The 20,919-nt window shown below is 35.7% G+C and overlaps 1 protein-coding gene across 4 annotated transcripts in view; it reads right to left on the reverse strand.

The window, feature by feature from the left end:
* Positions 1-14,856, reverse strand: part of dazap1 (DAZ associated protein 1) — a 34,045-nt gene extending 19,189 nt beyond the window's left edge. Inside the window, exons 1-7 of one of the 4 annotated variants that reach the window (XM_028027566.1) lie at positions 14,628-14,856; positions 13,654-13,694; positions 9,708-9,874; positions 8,573-8,638; positions 7,296-7,403; positions 3,639-3,687; positions 1,199-1,227 (exon numbers count right to left, since the gene is read on the reverse strand). In XM_028027566.1, the coding sequence (XP_027883367.1) occupies positions 1,199-1,227; positions 3,639-3,687; positions 7,296-7,403; positions 8,573-8,638; positions 9,708-9,874; positions 13,654-13,694; positions 14,628-14,659 (492 nt within the window). In that variant the 5' untranslated portion in view covers positions 14,660-14,856. The remainder of the gene's footprint in view (positions 1-1,198; positions 1,228-3,638; positions 3,688-7,295; positions 7,404-8,572; positions 8,639-9,707; positions 9,875-13,653; positions 13,695-14,627) is intronic. The other 3 variants (XM_028027568.1, XM_028027565.1, XM_028027567.1) reach the window with 3 other exon arrangements.
* Between the last annotated feature and the right edge of the window lie 6,063 nt (positions 14,857-20,919).

Raw genomic sequence — 20,919 nt, forward strand, 5'->3', positions numbered from 1 at the left:
GGAGATAATGTTTTGCATGCTTTAAGGTTATTTATTACATTTTTATATTATACTATCTACTGTATGAACATAGAAAGGTTACATATGGACCCACAGTCACACTTATTACACCTGGAGGGACTTTTGCGGATCCCCCTGAGGGACACAGGGGATTTTTTTTCCTTTTGTATTCCTTCACAGTGATAAATATAAATTTAAACTTGTACTTATATACACTTCTTAACTCTTTGGTGCAGGAATTCAATGTATTAACTGTGTGTTTGTGTAATATCTTTCGGTATAGATGGGACTCCACATGATAACTGCCTCTTATTAACCATTCAGACAACCAAACCTGTCAGATGGCGACAGTACTCCATGGAAATAACTCCAATAGTCCAAATAGTTTGGATTTTTCTTTCTTTCAAGCTTGCTTTCAGAAAGTTTTCCGTCATGTTTACGTTTTAGAGAAGATGGAAAGCTCATGTTTGACCCGTTTTGCCTCCTGCATTTAGCACACAGGTTTTGTGGCGTGTTTGAATCCAAAAGAAAAAGATGTAAAACATCTGATATCTTACAAATGACATATTTTAAAATACATGGAAACAAGAGGTACAAAAATCTTATATTGTAGCAGTTCATGCATTTAAGATACAAGAACTGACTATAATACATTATAGCGAGGGAATGCAAATGAAAAAAACATATTTCAATATGTTTAAACTTTACACAGGAAGAATGTTTAAAACCCAATTTTGCAGATTAAATAAATCAGTCAAATATCAAACAAGTAAAAAAAAAAATCTAAATTCTTTTCATATACTTAATAAATTCAGATCTGAATACTCTCGACAATGGATTTGCAGATATTATTGCCAATTTACTAACACTTATATAAACTGTTTATTTTATTAATAAATGTATCCCGAAAACAACCACTGATTACAGGTTTTTGATATAACACTAAACGCAGAATTTGATCAGTGCAATTGAAAATGTGGTGCCAGTTTTCTACAGGTAAATAGTACATATGGTTAGAATATATGCAGTAAATATTTCATATGCACCCATCCACCAGAATAACCTGATTGAAAACTCTCAGTAAGTCGGTTCTCTCTCTCACCACTTATCTCAGTCTAAGCCCAGTCTAAAAACTGATGCACCTTATGTAGACCCCATTTCAGAGTAAAAATGAAGTGCTTTTAGAACAGGCCTGTACCTCTGTGTTACCTGTCAATGCACAGTAACCTAAAGGAGAAAAGACAAATCTTATGAAAACAAAGTTAATCACATTCAAACCATTCACAAGGAGAAAGGGGACAGAAGAAAGAAAAATAGAAAGGGCTTACTTACAAAAATACTTAACTTTCTACAAACGGGAAAACATACTATGCCATTTAAGATACAAGTACAAGTTACTTCTAAATCAAGGTAAAGAAAACTTATTCCAATCTTTAAGACATATATAAAGTAGTTTTAGAACCAGAAAACGTTAATACTATTAAAGATTAAATAAATGATTGTTACTGATGCAGAACACCATGTTAAATCCGAATGATAAACTATTCTGGGTTCTTCCCAACAGCGGATGAATGGTGACATAAAAGGCGGAGCGATAATGGAAGCAGAGGGTCAGCGGCCGCCGCATCGCCGCGATGTGAGACGAGCGCAGATGAAACAGCTGTGACTGTTTCAACTCAGCGGGCCGAGCCAGCGGGACGAGTCTGATTCCCAAGGAGAATGCTAAAAGTGTCGACACATGTCAAAGGCTCATCATTTATTTATGACTTAACCGGACAGATGTAAAAGTCAGTTTATTCTGCAGTCGGGAAATAGGTTAGAGAAACTTTTCAATGGGTAAAAAATGTTTAGCTTAATGCTATTGTTCCTGTGGTAACGATCTCGTATTCGCCATATGGATTTTGGGCTTCGAACCGCCGCTCTGAAGGACAAATCCCTCTTTAGATGCTCAAACTGTTCTCAATATGCCAGCTTCACACTGTGATTAAGTACTGTATTTTTTGGAGCATCTATTTTTCCCACAATCTGTCTCCTTATCAGGTAGCAGTTCCTTTTAGCTCCCAGAATGCATTTCATTAATTTCTTCATTAATTGGATGAATCTGTTTTGTTGCATTTTATAAGAGAGACATCTACTATAAAACAAAAGAAGATGATAGTATTTTATGAAGCTATACATCAACATGTATAATTAATGCCACTGTGGACACATATTTGCATTCACACGTCCCATGTGGGATTTTCTAATTTTTCTTTCCTCATAAGAAGAAATGTCTTTATAACAGCACTGAAAAAATAATGCACTCATTTAATTACAAATATTTATTTTAGCTGTGTTTTTAGAGTTTAGTGTAGTCTTTTGTACACGTTATAATATATTTAATAATATACTATTAAATTTAAATGTATGCGTCCTGGTGCTTTCGTTCCTATAAAGCAAAACATTACATAAAACCTTAGACAACAATGCGTTAACATTAACTGAATCCTGTTAAAATACACAAAACATTTGCCCTGATGTCACTGTCACATTAAGTGGAAGGGACATTTTCAAGCAAATGTGACAAAAAAAGTAACTAGAATTTGCAACATTTCTGCAAAATGATTACTGATTCTTTGCAGAAATATGGAGAGCCATTAAAGTTATTATAGTGTCTTGAACAGGTTAGAATAGGTACATCATTCAACGCATACGGTGATTTTCTTTAAGATCTTGGGCTGATTTTAGGAACATTTGAGATTCAATAACTCTCTGAAGAATTTTGAATTAAAATGAGTTACAAAAATGTTTAATTTCCCTTTAGGATCAATAAAGTATTATTGAATTTGAATTGAAATGGAAATATAAAAACCTCCTAAATGTGAATTTTGCATAATAGGTCCCCTTTAAGCAAAAAAAAAAATAAATAAATAAATCCATAAATAAATCGAAATGGAGTTCTACCGCGTGTATTTTAAACATTTTAGTGTCCTAAATTGGGACACTAAAATGTCAGAATCAGGAGCCTATGCAGAACCTTCAACTACAAATAACCTCAAGTCAACAAACAAATGTCATAAGTCATCTTGTTGGAGGTATTTTTAAAGCTACAGCCTCTGTTTTTAGGTTTTATTGTCCTTCAATGTAAGAAATCTAAAATAAATAGCTTCCTTGCTCTGTTTGATCACCGATTTCTTTTCAGAAATCAATCTTGAGGAAAATCACAGGAAAAGACTCATGTTCTCCGCCAAGGTCACAACCCACACACTACAAAGCAAACCCTACAATAGCTACAGTTACTTCAAAACACATGGAGGAAAAAACAATAAAAACACAATGAGTTTAGGTTTTTTCAATCATGAAGTGATATGAGATGGTGAGACAAGTTAGTATTTTTCTATTAAATGGCTTCTAGAAAACTGAGCTTCTTTTATTAATGAAACATTCTGGGTTTATTCCAATCTGGTTTAAGTGCCTTTGTTATTCAGTGTGCGTCCAACATAAAACTCCTGCTGCAGGGTAACATGTTTTAAGTGAAGTAAATGGAAATGAATGGGTTGTGATTTCTCACTTTGGGCCAGAATAGTTTGTCATGGGATTTAAGATGGTGAGGAATAGAGCAGGAGAGAGGGAGGGAGAAAAACGGGATCAGCTTTTACCTCGGGGCCTCTGCTTCTCCGCATCATAGATCATTACCACCTCTGTGACCTTGAATGGGACAAAAGGAAAACAGTGGCTCCATTTAGAAAAATGGACAGGATGCTTTCATATTCAATTTAATAACCCTCACTGTTAACGTTCTTATGCAATGCCATGAAAAAGTGTTTCATTCTACGTTCACACAGCAGGCAAATGCGACCCAAATCTGATTTTTGTTTCTTTTTTTGCCCAAATGCGACCTTTATCAGACTTACCAGTCTGAACGACACAATTCTGATCTTTTCATTGCACAAAACAAATCTGATTTGTCACTTTCATATGCAATACCAAATTGGATACGTATCCAGTTGTTTTCAAGCATCTGCTGTAGGGCTGGGTGATAAATCAATTTTATTGATTAATAAAATTTTATTTTTGAAGAATCTGGATTTATTTTTTTCACTAATGCACTCCGAGTTTCCATAGTTCAGACCGAGTGTTGTCAGCCATCTTGTCTGACAAGCGTGCTTACAGCTTCTAATTATTTCGACTTTGAATTCAGTTCAGCTCACAGAAAGAATGATTGGGGGGAAAAAAAGAGTTTAAGATTTTTAAAAGTGATGGAAAAAAAGATTAAAATCAGAAATCAAATTTAGCATAAAAAGTTTTGGAGATTATATTTTTAAGCCTCATCGCCCAGCTCAACAATCATTTCGCATTTTTTAATCAGGTTTTCATGTCGTGTGAAACGTGTCAAAATTCTGAACCAAAAAAAGCCAAATGGGATAAATCCAGATGTAAACTATGGCTGAAAATTATGATTATGAAGTTATGAAAAAAGTCTGTTCAACTTTTTTCTTGCATCACATCGAAACAGACTTCTCCGCAGATGTTACAGTCAATGTTCCACAAAACACTGCTGCTATTAGTTGTGCTTTATTTTTATTATCTTAATTTGTGTTATGATTTAGAGACGATACCGTTGGCTCACGTTGCTGAATAAACTTTAAAATCAATCCATAAACGGCTCCATCAGTTATTACTTCCATAAACAATGTGTGACGTCTACATTCTTCTTGGGGTCGTAAACTGATATTTTATTGCGATCACATTTAATTAGTAGTATGAACAAACAAGCAAAAAAAGAATCAAAAATCAGAATAAAGTATCAAGATCTGCTGTGTGAATGTAGCTTTATAGATTCAAATAATCAAAAATGATAGACAAAGGTAACCTGAGTAGATTGTTTTACAAAATAATTTCATTTAAAATTGAAAAAATGGTATCCAGAGCAACCAGCCACTATGTGAAACAATAACTGTTCACTTTGTTAAATCAATTTACTGTAATTAATCGTAAATATCAGTTCAACTTTACAAGCAGAGCTGCAGCATCCAGAATCTCCTCAAATAGAACCTTCTCCTGCTAGTTTAAGCTAAAAAAAAAATCAAAAAAATAGATTTAATAACACATGAGAAAACCATTGACATCCATCAGTCTGGAAAAGGTTCCAAAACACTTTCTTGGATCTTATCAATTAATGGATAAATCTGCATCTTTAACACAAATTAGCCTCGTCATCTGATGTGGGCGCCGCACCTCAGCGCACCGGCCACCGACTACAGGCAGCCAGTGTGTTCTGTGATAGAAAAATGAACTGGGGCGTATTTATTAACTGATCTGTGCAGCTGCCCTCTGGGCTCCAAGACTCCAATGAAACAGTGAGAGCCATAAACAACAAATTATAAAGACAAGGAGTACATCTGGCCAGCCTACAAAAACTACTCCAGGAGTGAAGTGGCGATTCATCCGGATCACAAAAGAACCCAGAACCACATCTAAACCACGCTGGTCTTATTTGCTTCAGTGAAATAAGTGATGATGATTCAACAGGAAAGATGCTCAGCAAATAAAATGGCATCTATAGAAGAGATCAGAGGCTAAAAGGGACAAAAACAAAGAATCTTTTGACATTTTCCAGACTTTTGAGAAAATATTTTGTCTATTAATGAGAAAAAAAAAAGTCCCATTACATCTGGTGTAAAGCAGCATTTCAGAAATAGATCGTCATACTGATGGTCAAACACGGTGCCGGTAGTATGAGGATCTGGACAGCTTGGAATAACTAAACTCTGCTGCACACCAAAAAAATCCTGAAGGAAAATGTTCGCCCATCGGTTCGTTACATTAAGCTAAAGCAAATTTTGACAAGCAGTCACTTCATCTCTGGCTAAAAAAAAACACAATGAAAGCTTCTGAGAGTTGGTCTAGTCAAAATCTGCACGTGTATCTAATGGAGAACAGACCACTGACGCTCAATAACCCTTAATTGTGGCTGAATTTAAACATTTCAGCCACACAAAAGATCATCAGTTATTGTAAATCAGCTGTCTGAGACCCCGTCCTAAAACACCTGGATGCATCGCTGATCCAGCATTACTGGCAATCAGCAGGTTTATTTTTTTTAACTAATTATTAAAGCTGCAACAATCTCCTGACGGTATGAGACAGATAATATGTGAAAAACTAAATCAAGTTCCTCCATCTCTTCCCTGTGGTCCTATTGCCATCTGCAGAAATACAACGCTCCTGCTCAAAAACAATCAATCAGAGGCAAGAGCAGGGTCTTAGTGCTGTCAATCAGACTTGTAAACATGCTGCTCACACCCACCTCCACGACAGTGAGTACAGTGGCTCAAGCTCAAGATTGCTGCTGTTCTGCAGCTTTGATAAAGGTGGAGAAATAATTTAAAGTTACGGAAAAATTGGCAATTTCTCAAGTTCGATACAATCCGCTGTGGAGGAGGAGCTGAGAACCTGCAAGTCAAGCTTATTCAACTAAGGTGCATTCACACCAGCCCTGTTTAGTCCGCTTTCATTAAACCCTACCTCATTCGTTCGGATCAAACTCTAATGCGAACCAAAAAATAAAATCAAAGTCTGGTTTGAACTCTGGCGCGGTTTGAATGCATATGTGAATCCCAACCAGATCAGAAAACGCTCCAAAAGCAGGAAGTGGACTACAGCACAGGGCATTCTGGGTAAATACAACCCAAACAAACGTGAGTCTAGCCCTAACTGGAGGAATGGCTCATTGTTTTTTACCAAAAGCAAAAGTGAAATCCTACTAAATCTGACGCCACTCTGTTTTTTGTTTACATTTTTTCAAAGGTTAGTAGCATCAGCGTCTTCTTCAGTAGTTCTTGATGCAGCACCCCTACAGGCGAGGAGGGAAAAAGGTTTTTCAAAGGGTTTGGTCCGTTTGACAGTGCAGTGAGAAAGAGAAGCGCACCAGCTGGCAAACAAATGTTGCAACTTTGGTCCCAAACCGAACAGAGTCTACTGGACTATCAGGTGTGAAAAGACTCCAAGTCTCTGGGTTTTCTCAAAACTTTCTACTTCAGCTTTAGTCATTCATTTGATTCAGGGGTGCTGGAGCAGGAAGTTGCAAACACTCAGTTTTTCACATAGAATCAAGTTAGTTTGGCTGGCTTTTTATTTTTATTTTAATGAACAAAATCATCATTTGAAAACTGTGATTTATATTCACTCAGGTTATCTGTGTCTGAAAAACTTAAATGCAACAGAAAAAACAAAACCAGAGAAAATCTGATGGTGATTTTATTTTACATTAATGTGATTTTAACCAACACTAAATGGGCAGCAGTGATACTTACCACTCCGAATCTATTGAAATAGTCCCTGAGTTCAGGCTCTCCGCAGTTATGGGGAATTCCACCTACAAATATCTTCTTAGATTTATTGCTATCAGCTTTGCTGCCCTTCTGAAATAAAAAAAAGCAAGAGAGTGGATGGATTTGATATCAAAGTGTGTTACAGTATCACTTCAGGAGGAGGAGGAGGTCAGTACGTTATCATCTATTTAGACGGTGCAGAAGAAATTAGGCTCTTCTACTGCCCTGGGGTATAATTCTTAACATGTCAAGTCAATGCAGCTCCAGTCTAGAACACGGCATCTTCCACTTACAATCAACCGCAGAGCTTTTCTCTGCTGCGGCAATCTGGCAATAAAAGCAAGACGCTGCTTAGATAACTTATTTTTTATCCATTTAATCTTGACTTTTTTTAGTAAAAACCAGCTGATTAACTTGGGGGGAGTTAAAAAGCTGACATTCAGTCTTTGTACAGCCAAATATGTCACTTAAAATGATTCCAGCTTTGCTGGTTGACCCAAAAATGATCCAAGTTGGAGGAAAGATTTCTCATTGCCTAAATAAATTCAATGCTGAGAGCTATTTGGGGTTTTTGTTGCATCATAAAATCCAGATTATTTTCAAATCCAACTTAAAATGTTAAAAATATTTCTACAAATTACTAAGGAACCACAGAGACAGGAAAATCATAGATAAGAAATTTAATGTGTGACTGCATGATAGGGCTAGGCAATAAATCAATTAAGTCTCAAATTAAGCAATTAATAAATTATATAAGTTAAAATGAACTAAATGTAAAATTTGTGAAGGGTAATTTTACTTACAGAGACATCATAATCCAATTTATTAATTGTTTTTACTTCAGCTTTATTTATTGTTTTTGGTTGTTGGTTTTATTTTGGATATTTAAAATGTCTTCCAGCTCCAGTGTTAAGTGTTCTGTACAAAGTTAAAGTTTATTCGTCTTTGAGAAGTCAAACTTTCATTAATTAATGAAAATAATAAATATAGCACTTAAAAATGGCCTCAAAACAATATTATTATTTATCGAAACAATTTCTGGAACAATTTATCACCCAGGAAAATGTGTAATCATGAAGAAGCTACAGTTAAGCAAATTGTTTGTTTTTAAATATTTAATTTGAGGAAAATATGGATATTTTCCCCTCCATCATTGAACTCCATCGGTTTCCATCATTCAGAGTGACGTCAGCCCACCCAAAGCCGCCATCTTGTTTAATAACTGTGTTTTATCTGAGAAGTAATCAGATTACTCTTACCCAGCCCTCCTTGGTCCGAGACTTTTCGGGCTGCATTCCTCTGGGTGTGCATGGCTTTGGGTCAATCTGACGGGAGAGGCGGAGGAAATATTTCCACAACATTTTCACAGAGAAGGACAACAGCAGAAAGTCGAATGTAGATTCATGAGCTAAACGCCTAATGATGCATCATATTAACGCGACAACAAACATGACGCCTGATGCAACTAATGATTATTTTAGTTAGAGTATTCTATTGATTATTCTGATAAAACTGGCCCATTCTCCAGATTTTAAGCCTTTTCTTACATTAGAAATACATTTTAGGGCAACTTGGACTCCTTTACCGCCTCAGCAGAACCCCACTAAGAACTGAGTCCATGTATCATGAAAATACTTTTCTGCAGACAAATATCTCTTCTTAAAAAATATCTGTTGATTTTACATGATACTGCAAAAGAGAAAATGTGTTTTTCCATCAACTGAGACTTTAAAGACTTAAACTAACTGATATACTTAAATAAATTAACTTACTCTTAATTTTTTTAAATGTACCTATATAGAGCTCTGAAAAAAAATTAAGAGACCACTTAAAATGGTCAGTTTCTCTGATTTTACTCTTTATGGGTATATGTTTTAGTAAAATGAACATTGTTTTTTTATTCTATAAACTACTCACATGTCTCTGAAATTTAAAGCAAACATTTTGTACTTATTTGCAGAAAGTGAGAAATGGTCAAAATAACAAAAAAGATGCAGTGTTTTCAGACCTCAAATAATGCAAAGAAAACAAGTTTTATTAATTTAGATACAACACTAATGTTTTAACTCAGGAAGAGTTCAGAAATCAATATTTGTTGGAATAACCACAAGGTTTATTCCACCAAATATGGGGTTCAGTTCAATGCAGTGGGCTCTTAGTTTAGTTATAAAATCTATATGTATATAGACGTTATTGTCTATATTTACATAGACAATAAAATCTTATATTTACTCATAACATTTCACTCATAGGACTGCACAGAAAGATCTAGCCAAGCAAACCATCATCAGTCTGCTAAGTTCTCTTTTTCCTCAAATAGTTTCCTATAAATATGAAATATGTTTATGCACAGTTAGCACAAAGCAGAGCAGTTTTACAGCCTAAAATACTCACATTTCTTCCATCAAGGTTATGTGGCTTTGTCTCCAGCACTGTTCGTACACAATTAGGGTCTTTGAACTTAACAAAGCCAAAGCCTCGCGACTGATTTGTGGTTTTGTCCTTCATGATGACACAATCTACTACCTCTCCATACTGCGAGAAGTAGTTTCTCAATGTTTCTAAAAATGCAGAGACAGACATTGCATTGATATTTCATAGCATTGTAGGAAATTACAACCACAGATTCAAGAACAGAATCAAGAAATACAACCAGGATTTAGATTTTTTTGTGCTTTCATTATGATAAATGGAGGATGAATTTATGCTTAGCACTTAAACTTGCTATGAAGATGTAAGTGGGACAAAGAGAAGTGCAAAAGTAAAGCATCCTGAGCTGCTAAACCCTGAAAATCCTCCTGCGACCTTGAATTTATGTTGTATCAGATTACCAGGGATTGGACTATTTACATGAAAACATTAAGTTAGGATAAGACACATACAGAAACTCCCCAAGAGCAAACAAAGCACAGACCTAGTGCCAAGCATGCTACCGAGCACTGCAAACCCAGCACACACCCAGGGAGCCGATTCAACCAAGACGAGCAAGTTTGAACAAGTGAGAAGTCACTTTGGAGAGCTAGCATAATCGGTTTTCTTTTTGCTGAAAAGCCCTGGGGCATCGGCGCAGAAGAAAAGCCACAGAGTTACGCAGAACTGTGGTGCAGATCTAACAGTTAAGACGTCGGTAAATACGGACAAGCTCTTGTGCAAAGTTAAACAACGGCAAATTAGCCATGAGCTGCAGAAGGGCTCCAAGCAAACCTGGTAGTCGACTCCTGTTGGGTCTAAATGCAAGCGGGACGTAAATATAAACCAACTTCTTTTGATTTACAGTTTTCCCTACCAAATATTATGTGAAAGCATCATAAAGATGTGCATTTAAATAAAACTAAACTGTCTCAACAAACAAAAACACTTCCCTTTAAAAAGAAAATCATTAACACTGATTAAATCATATCTCGAAAATACTTTGAATGACTTGAAAGAGAAAGATCAAAGCAGAAACAAATCAGTATTTCCTGTAGCCGTTTGGCCTCTAACGTTATTTTCTTTCTTTACAAATCGATGCAACCATAATTAATAGAGAGAGACTAATCAATTGACACATTTTGCATTTGATCAGCAGATGAAATAATAAAATGTATATTTTTCTTTTGTTTTAAAATGTCAAAACAGACAAAAATGGCAGTGGTTTAAAAATGAGAAATTTTAATAACAGATTATTAATTCCATTTTTCCCCTGAAAAGATTAAGATTAAAAGATACAACAGAACTGAAGACAAAAATGGTTCTTTCGGTTGCAAACCTGTACAATTAATCCAGCAAAAATAAAATTCTCCAACAATTTTAGTAAATAATTGCATCAACCAACTGCATGTACTTTGACTTTTCTTTTTTATAGAGGTATGTAATTTATTGCTTTATGCAAAAATTTAGATTATTCATTCAAAGTCATTTGGATTCAAAACCAATTCTTGTATGAAAAAACCCAGCAGCACATTTTTCTCTTATGAATTAAAATGTACTTAGAATAAAAGTCGGAATTGGTGCCTTAAAGATAAACTGAAATCTGTGTATCTCTACTAATAAGTAAAAAATTAAGTAAGAGTAATAAACATGCCTTGTTTTACTATCAGCTCTGGTTCTGCATAACTGATAGCAAAGAGAAGTAATGAATTTATCATCATGTAATGACTATTATTAAAATTTATTGTTTTAGAAATGCTACAGATTTCAGGCCCAGTTATCAGATGGTTTCTTGTACTTGGTTGTCAGTTCTTCAGATTTTTATTTCACATTTAGTCAAAAAATAATATGCAAAATTTCTGTGGTTTTATAATAGCACTATCATTATTATTAGTATTATTATTATTATAGCAGCACTATTTTATGATGAAGACTGCAATTTCAATAAATGACATCGATAATGGAAAACCTTTTTAGAATATAATTTGCCATCTACTCATGTTAATGACGTAAACCAGGTGGATTTGATTTACCTTTAATATTAGCTCTATATCAACTGATTTGCTACATGATCATTTGATCAATGAGTCCACATTTAACTCTCATGTTTACATCAATGTAAGCAGGATGACTTTTTGTTTCAGAATATAATTAGTCATTTTAAAAGGTTAAAATATTTTACAATAACAATCATGACTTTCTGGCTGATTAAACTAATACAAATCAATTAACAGATTTTATTAAAAGCATTTAAAAAAAGTAGAGCATTTATGAATGTTTCAGGGCAATATCTGCTAAATATATTTATATTCACATTTCTGAATTAGGACTTTATTATTATTTTAATTTCTTTAAAATGAGATCAGCTACCCCAGATTATTAGCTTTCTAAATGTTGTACCCTTTAAATTTAATCCAGTCCTGGAGATAGACTATCCAGCACCAGTTCTGTCCTAGAACAACCTTTTGACCCCGTTCAGGTGATGGGAGACAGAAGGAATAAGTAATATAATGTCACTGCTGGACAATGTGTTGCTGAACTAGAGAGCTCCTGCAGTAACAGACTGCTGCATCCTACGTGCACAAAGGAGCGTTACTGTAGATCCTTCCTCCGATCTGCTGTTCAACTCTGTTACCATTACCGCACCCAACAACCTCCTGTTATTGTCACTTATTGTGAACAGTTTGTTGTTTTTAAGACACACATTTCGTATATTGCTTTTAAAATGATCCTACTCAGTGGCACACAGCTTGGAAGTACCTAATTACAATTACTCAATTACATTTACTTGAATAACTTTTTGGGGGGAAAAAAACAGAATTTTAAGAGTATTTTTACTGTGCTGCACTTTACTTGAGTAATTTTATTATGAATTATTTCTACTCTTCACCAGGCAGACACACGCTGGGAGTTTTTGTTCAAGTTGCACAAGTTTTTATTTATTGAAAGAAACCGATTTAGAAAGATTTTCTTTTGCCTGATTTTGTTATTTTTGTTACTTATTTGAATTACTGTAATTTTCATCCTTAAAATACCAAAATTTCCACTTAACTTTATATTTTGGTCTGTCTGATTATGTAACTTTTAAATATTAAATGATTGATCATTTGATCAGTAACTCAGCACTTGAGTAGACCTTTTATCAAATACTTTTTCACTCTTTCTTGAGTAATTTCTTGGATGGCTACTCTTTACTTTTACTTGAGTAAAAACATGTTCAAGTACTTTTACTTGAGTACAATTTTTGTGTATTCCGCCCACCTCCGTCTCTTAATACACAATTTTTAATAACTGTAGAGTATTTTTATGTTGCATTTCTACTGTTACAGTACAGTAAATTATTCTTAATTCTGTTTTTATATATTTTCACCTTCGTGGTACTTTACAGGCTTTGATTGCCTGTCACTTTACTTCCGTTGCACCCAAAATTTCCCCAGTGTGGGACAATAAAAAGTATTTTTATTCTACTCTAAACACCTGATGTAAATTAATGGCTCTTTTCCAGACCTCTGCAGAGCTAAAAGATGCTGATGAGCCGTTTGATTCAGGTGTGCTGCAGCAGGGATGCATCTAAAAGTTGCAGGATATTAACTGGAGTCCTAGCATGATGCTGGTATCATTTGAAAGTTATTTTAATGTGCTTTGACAAGGAAATGTTTGTTTTGAATAGAGAAGCAGAGCATATGGAATTACAATCAGCTAACAATTTGTGCAATACTTGAATGCAGCATTTCATTGGGTTTTACATACAATGCATTCAAATATTTCTTGCCAGTTGTATATTTGACAAGTTGGATGAGTGAAGAACTTGTGGGTTTATTGACACTGACAGTCAATGCCATATTCAACAAATTAAGAGTATTCAATGACATCTATAGTTTAATTTTTATTTTCCTGACATACCTACTTATGTTATAGCAGCAGAACTTACCTTGTGTCGTACTCCAGTCCAGTCCACCTACAAAAAGTTTCCTAAAAGATGAGACCAAACATAATCACTTGTTATAGTAAAGAGATAAACTGAGAGGAAAAACAGAGCTTCTGTTAAAATGTGTGGATACATTATAAGTTTAAAGAAAAACACACACACACACATACATACACAAGCTGCTGCAACATCAGGATATAAACACACGGTGCAACGCTTAAAATCACCGCGTTTTAATGTTCGCCGTTCGCCTCTTTGCGCTTTAAATACTGCAAGCAGCGGCATCGGCAATAAAGAGGTGTTTTACACGAAACGTCCTGCCACGTAAGTCAGCCCGGGACAGAGCCGTGAAGTTGGGGGAGCTAACTGGAAACCACCAGCATTCAACCATGAGAGCCCGACCACAGCGAAGCGAAGCGCGGTCGCTCGGCTCGCTGCATGCGGAGCCAACCAAACTCCCGGTGCCGACTGAATAACTGTGAAGTTCAGCGTCCGTTTTAACTGTTCAACCAGCTACGCGGTGGAGATAATCGACACAACATATGAGTCGATAGATGTAAAAACCGAGAGCCCGGTGCAGGAGAGGATGCTCCGTTCTCCAACAGTGCCCGCTAAATGTCCTAGCCGCGGCGGAGTCAAGAGCTGACTATCGCCTCGCTGCCGAGCGCTAGCAAAACTAGCTCTGCTGCTTGGAGCTAACTAGAAATAAGTGACAACAGTAAAAACCGATTTGACAAGTAGTTTGTCACTACCGCAGGTGAACCGGGTGTAAATCGCCACAAGCCACAATACAAACAACTCACTCACTAGTTTCACTTTTTAGCCGCGTTTCCTCCGGCTTACTGAAGCTAACCGAGCTTAGCCGCAGCTAGCTGTCAAATGACAGCTTGACAACACAGAGCGCAGGCTGCAAGTTACAAAACAGCAGAAAAATGTTCTTGTGGAAACACAGGGAGGCTCTTTTAGGCATATCTCACCCGACTTCATCTCCGACTAAGTTGTTGTTCATTTCTGAGGCTGTAGCGGTGGACTTTGGGAGCTGTGAGCGGCTTCTTGCTTCAGTGCTGCCCCTCTCAGACTGGAAGCGGAGGAAGGTCACTCCGCTTTTTGGTTCAAACTGTTCTGCGCAATGACGACGCTGCAGGGGGCAACAGCCTTTAAAGGAACATTACACCCAAACACCAGCACTCCACGGCTCATTTGCTTAGAAAGTCAGAACTGTAATCTGGAAATTACGTCATGCTCAGTTTGCACCGCAAACGTCACTGGATTTCATTGGGATTTTATGGGATAAAGCAACATGGAGTTGCAAATAACTGTGAAGTTTAACTCAAAGTCAAATACTGTATTAATCCCAGTGGGAATTGAATGTTGTAATTTTTCTTCTTCAAAGAGTTGTAGATGCTGAAGGATCTCCTGTAGCAGTCTGTATTACAGCAACATCTCAAGAAGCCTCTGACAAAAGACACTATCCGTGTTTCTATTAATAAAGTTGTGCAAATTGAAATCACAAAAATAAAATCGCTTAATGCACGTATGTCAAACTCGAGGCCTGTGGGCCAAATCTGGCCCGCTGTAGCTTTTTGTGTGGCCCTCTAGATTCTAGACTAAACACTAAATGAGCTTTAATATTATGTTATCAATCAAATCAATGCAGTTTTTATCTGTTTACTGATAAGTTATATAAATCCGACCCTCCGGTTTCTTGAGAGTTATTGTGGAAATTTGCATAAAATCAACAAATTCCCACTCTTTTTGTTGCTAATACATAATTGGGAGTTTATTGCAGATTTTTCTCAAAAATTGTCAAAAGGTTTCTTACTTGTACTTAACTGCCTTAACTGATGTCAGATTATAGTCCATGATCTATACAGCGAGTAATAAAAAGTCGCATTTACTGTCATGAATAAACATTGCAAATATTTCCAAATTAGTACCACAAACACTTTGATTTTTTTTTAAATTACAAAAAGAATCATGAAATCCTGGAGGGGCTGAAAAGATGTTCAATAATATTATTTAATTTAAAGAATTCATTGATATATTTAACTTTTTGTGAACAAGTTTTATCAATACATTCTGCCACAAAAGGCCCTTTAAGAGCATTCATGGTCTTGATTTAGCCCAAAACAAAAATGACTTTGACACCCCTGGCTTAATGGAAACACACCTATATTGAAAAAACAAAAGTTTTTTGAGAAAAAACTTTTTTGCACTAGCTTGAGATGGTTTTTCAGCCTTAATGAAGCACTTTTTTCACATCACACAAGTCAGGTGATCAACATACTGGCGAAAAGGACAAAGAAGATGACAGGATGTGGTAGTAGGAGGAGGATGGTTTCTTTTATTAGGCCTATTGGGATAATACTGTTTATTATTCTGATTCTTCTGTCAAATTAATTGGCTTTTTCAAGGCCTTAACATATTCAAAAACTCACCAAAGTTGGCAGATGTGTCCAGCCTGTGTGAAAATTACATATTTTAAGGTCGTAATTTAACAACAGAAACGGCTCCACAGCGCCCCCTGGCAACTTTCAAATTACCCTCCTCATTGACCTTACTTCATTGAGGAGGCATGAAATTTGGTGCCCTTATAGAACTCCCCAAGACACATGGAAAAAGCTCTTGCAGCCATGGTTCACACCAAACAGGAAGTCGGCCATTTTGGATTGAAGGCCCGGTTTTCAGGACGTTTTGGTCGTTTACAGCCTCTGCGTTTGATCAAATTCAACCAACCTCTTGTTGAGTTTTTCAAGAAAAAGGTTTTGCTCTAGGCTAGGATAAGGTGGTTTTTCAGTCGTAACAACACTTTTTTCACATCACACTATTCATGTGATCAACAACTGGATGCTGCTATGTCTCTTTGTCTTCATCTTTACTGTTGCATCACCAACCAGGTTGTTGTTCAGGTGAACACCAAGGTGTTCGCTTCTATACTTCCCATGAGAATAGCGCCTTAATTTTGTTAATTAAGTTAACAAAAATCTGCATTTGCATTCCCCACCTCTTAATCTGTTAACCCAGAATTAAACCCAGTGCAACCTCTGCCTTTCACAATTATTAATCTATTAGTAGTCCACATACAAACCAGATTTTCTAGACCAATTAACCTGAGTTGATTAAAGTGGACTAAACAGAGCTGGTGTGAACGCAAACTCATTCAAATGTTTCAATATTTTTGGTTCCCAAACAAAAATATGTTTTATTCATATTCAGTGTGTCATGTTTTTCATATGACATAACCTCTGCATGTCTTTAAAGGGTATGTAGACCTACACAAACTAGACTGTCACCTTAAAGGAGGGGTGTCAAACTCATTGTCGTTTTTGGTCAAGTCAAGATCATAAATGCTCTTAAAGGGCCGGATAAAAGCTGTTCACCAAATTGTTAAAGTATCAATGAATTCTTTAAATTAAATAATATTATTGAACTTCTTTTCAGTCCCTCCAGGATTTTGTGATTCTATTTATTATTTTTGCAATAAAAATCAAAGTGTTTGTGGTATTAATATGGAAATATTTGCGATTTTTGCACTTATTTATTACGGTAAGTGCTACTTTTTATTACTCGCTGAATAGATCATGGTCTGTAATCTGACATCAATTAAATCTGAAGCAGCTGTTTAGTACAAGTAAGAAAGTTTTTGACAATTTTTGAGAAAAATCAGCAATAAACTTCCTATTATGTTTTAGCTCAGAAAAGTGCTGTTGGGAACCGGGGTTTTTGGTTTTCTTTGTGGAGTTTTTCTCTGTTCGCCTGCTGCTTCATCCTTTATCCACCAGATGGTGTTAGAAGCTGCACACCTGGAGGGGCGTGCCCGCTGACTCAGTCAGCGCACCTGTAACTCATCACCCAATCATCCTGGAACTTAAGAGGAGCAGACTGCCAGTACCTCCTTGCCTGAATGTTTGCCAGTAATGATACTCTGAGCCTTCTGAGTTAGCTCTCTGTGGTTTCCTTAGAAGACTTTCTAGTAATCGGTTCTTGCTGCCTTTCTTTCTCTCTCTCTCTCTCTCTCAAACTCACCATCTTCCTCGCTGCTCTTCAGTGTGCAGATGACCCCGTGTTCCTCCCTCCCTCCCCCAAGGACCAGATCCTTTCACCAACATTTTCATATTGTTCAAATAAACTTTATTTGTCTGATTTCCCGTTCTCCTGGTGTTCTGCATGTGGGTTAAGAAACTGGAACCCATCATGACAAGTGTGAAAATTTGTTGCTTTTGGGTGAATTTCCATGATAATTCTCAAGACACTGAGACACTGATTTAAATAATTTGGCCGTAAACAGATAAAAACTGCATTGAATTGATAACATATTTAACCACATTTAGTGTTTAGGCTAGATTCGAATGGCCACATAGAAAGATGTGGCGGGCCAGATTTGGCCCACGGGCCTCGAGTTTGACACGTGGTTTAAAGCATATTTAATTTAAAAAAAAAAAATCTGGCATTTTTTAAAAACTTTCTACATATTTTAAATGAACTCAACAACCCACACCTCGAGTCAGCTTACCAATAGCTTCAGATTTAAGAAACGTTCCTCCACTTTTTTCCCCCCCATGAATCAAATGCACAAACAAAAATATTTGGAAGATAAAATATTATCTGAAAATATTTTTTCAAAACAATTTTGCATGGATCATCTTTATTACACATTTGTTCCCCTTTTCCCTTTATAACTGTGTCCTTTCAACCAATTATGTATCTTGGATCTAATTAACAACAGAAATAGAAGTACAGGAGTGTCTCTGTGCTGCTGTTATTCCCAAAGCTATCCCAGTCTGCCGGTGGGAATTATAAAAGTCAGAATGAGAACCACCTTCTCACTCAGCAAAGCATGTCCCTGGAAGATGCTCTTGTTTCTCTTTATCTCCTCCATATCATTCATAAAGGACAAATTGAGGACAAACATCAGCATGTCATGATTTATAGCAGCCTCTCCGTTGGGACTGGAGCCAATTTCTTTCAAATCACCTCATGTATGTGAGGGAAGCAGCTTGATCATGTTTCTCAGAGGAAATGGACTCACTTCTGTTTCACTAACAAGGAGAGAAAGAGGAGCAGCAGGGAGAGGTGGACATGAAGCTCATCAATAAAGGCTTTACCGGGTATAATTAGTAAATATTCAAATGTGTTAAATGTATTTTACTTGGAAATGATCAAAACATGTTGAGTATGAATATGATTAATAGGATACATTTTGTCTGATTAGGCCATCTTGACATATATACAGATCTGGGGAAAAAATACCACTTAATTTTTACTTTTTATAGTTATATGTTTGAGCAAAATAAACATTGTTCTATTTATTCTATGAACTACTGACAACCTGTATCATATTCAGAGCAAATATTTTGTATTTATTTGCAGAAAATGAAAAATGGTCAAAATAAGGAAAAAGATGCAGTGCTTCCAGACCTCAAATAATGCAAAGAAAACAGGTTCATTTAGAAACAACAATACTAATATTTTGACTCAGGAAGAGTTCAGGAATCAATATTTGGTGGAATAACCAGGAGGTTTCCAGTGGGATTCAGTCTTAATTTTTTAAGGAGCTGTATGTAAAAAAACAACAACAAAAACCACAAACTACACATAAAAAATTATTTCTATTATTTTTTATAGTTGTTACCCAAATAGCTTCTTACTGCTGTTACCTGCTGCCACCTTAAGGAAAATATAAGATATCCAATTTGTTAACTTGTTTACAGTAAATTTAATGTTTATCAGTTAAAATAATATGTCACACTTAAATACAACACTGCATTTCAGAATCCTAATATTTTTTATTTTAGTTTGGAATCCTGTAATTCTAAAATCAATAGTCATGATAACATTTGTATGATGTAAAATAATTACAAATGACACTAATGATAGTAGTTGCGTTACACACATAGAGTATCTTAGAAATTATGTTGGGGGGCCCAATTGAAAATCTGCTCAGGGCCCCAAAAAGTCTTGGGCCGGCCCTGTTTCTAAGTATTGACATGTAAGGCTGCTGGCAGAAGGATTCATGTTGTTACAACCTCTTCTGATCGTAACATCTGAAACAAATTCAATGTTTCCTAATTAAGTATGTAATATTGTCACATTTCTATTATGATTTTTTTGTTATTAAAGTCAGATTCAACCAGCTGCTCTGTTCAGAAGACTGCCAGGTGAGAAAACAGCTCCCTCTTCCTGTTGCCACCAGATCAGCTGGCCTCGCCGCAGCGAGCTGACCACTGGTTGAAAACTTTTCATTCAGTTTTAATGTTTCGACATCAAAACAGTTACGCTTCATCAAAGACATTAAATTTTGTAAAACGTCCAAAATTTTATGTAAAGGTAGCAGCTTCAAGTCCAAGTAGTAGTTTCTATTTACGTGAGCGCAGTCTGAAACAGATTTCCTTGTTGATATTTGTTTGGAGTCATTGAAGATTTTAAAACCTGCTATTTGTTGAGTCACGAGGGAACATCAATGAGGATTATGGATAATTACAAACTATGAAAAAACAGATTTTGTTTCCAGTTTGATGCAGTTGAAAAGCACATTATAAATAAGATGTTCTTAATCATAAAACAACTATTAAAATAATGTTCATATAGTCAAGGATAGCTGACATTATTTGGTATCTGAAACCTGTAAATGCTAATTCCTCATTAAATATGTTTACAACATGGTTAGTGAATGAACTACTGGAAGTCTCTTTAACAATTAATCAATTACTAAATTAATTGATGATTATTTCAATAAAAAATTGGCACCTCCTGCAGATTTTTTATTTAAGCTTTTTTTTATACAGTACTGAAATAAACTATTTATTTTGAACAAGTAAAATGTTAGACAAGAATATACGATAAACATAAAAAAACAAAAAAAAAACTTGATAAAATTATATTAAAATGCAAATAAACAAATAATTCAATTCCTTTTTCTTAAATAAGGAAATGAACATTCAAAACTGTACCACTTGAAGAGTTCTGGAAAATGTATATCTATATATATATTACAGTTTTGACTTAATTACTGCTTTGACTGTGTTGTTCTTTTAGGAATTGGCTTTTTTTGGAGTTTGTTTACTACAGGTAAGAATTAATCAATTACTAAATTAGTTGCCGATTATTTCAATAACTGATTAATCATAATTAATCTGATTAATCGTTTCGGCCACAGTCTCCGTCCTCTTGCTGATAGGCTGCAGCCCTCCACACGACCCCACCAGGATAAGTGTGTGTAAACGACGGATGGATGAAAACCTGAACATCAAGCCCACTCTTCTCAGAACT

Source organism: Xiphophorus couchianus, chromosome 9, assembly GCF_001444195.1.
Source record: "Xiphophorus couchianus chromosome 9, X_couchianus-1.0, whole genome shotgun sequence".
Taxonomy (NCBI): Eukaryota; Metazoa; Chordata; class Actinopteri; order Cyprinodontiformes; family Poeciliidae; genus Xiphophorus; species Xiphophorus couchianus.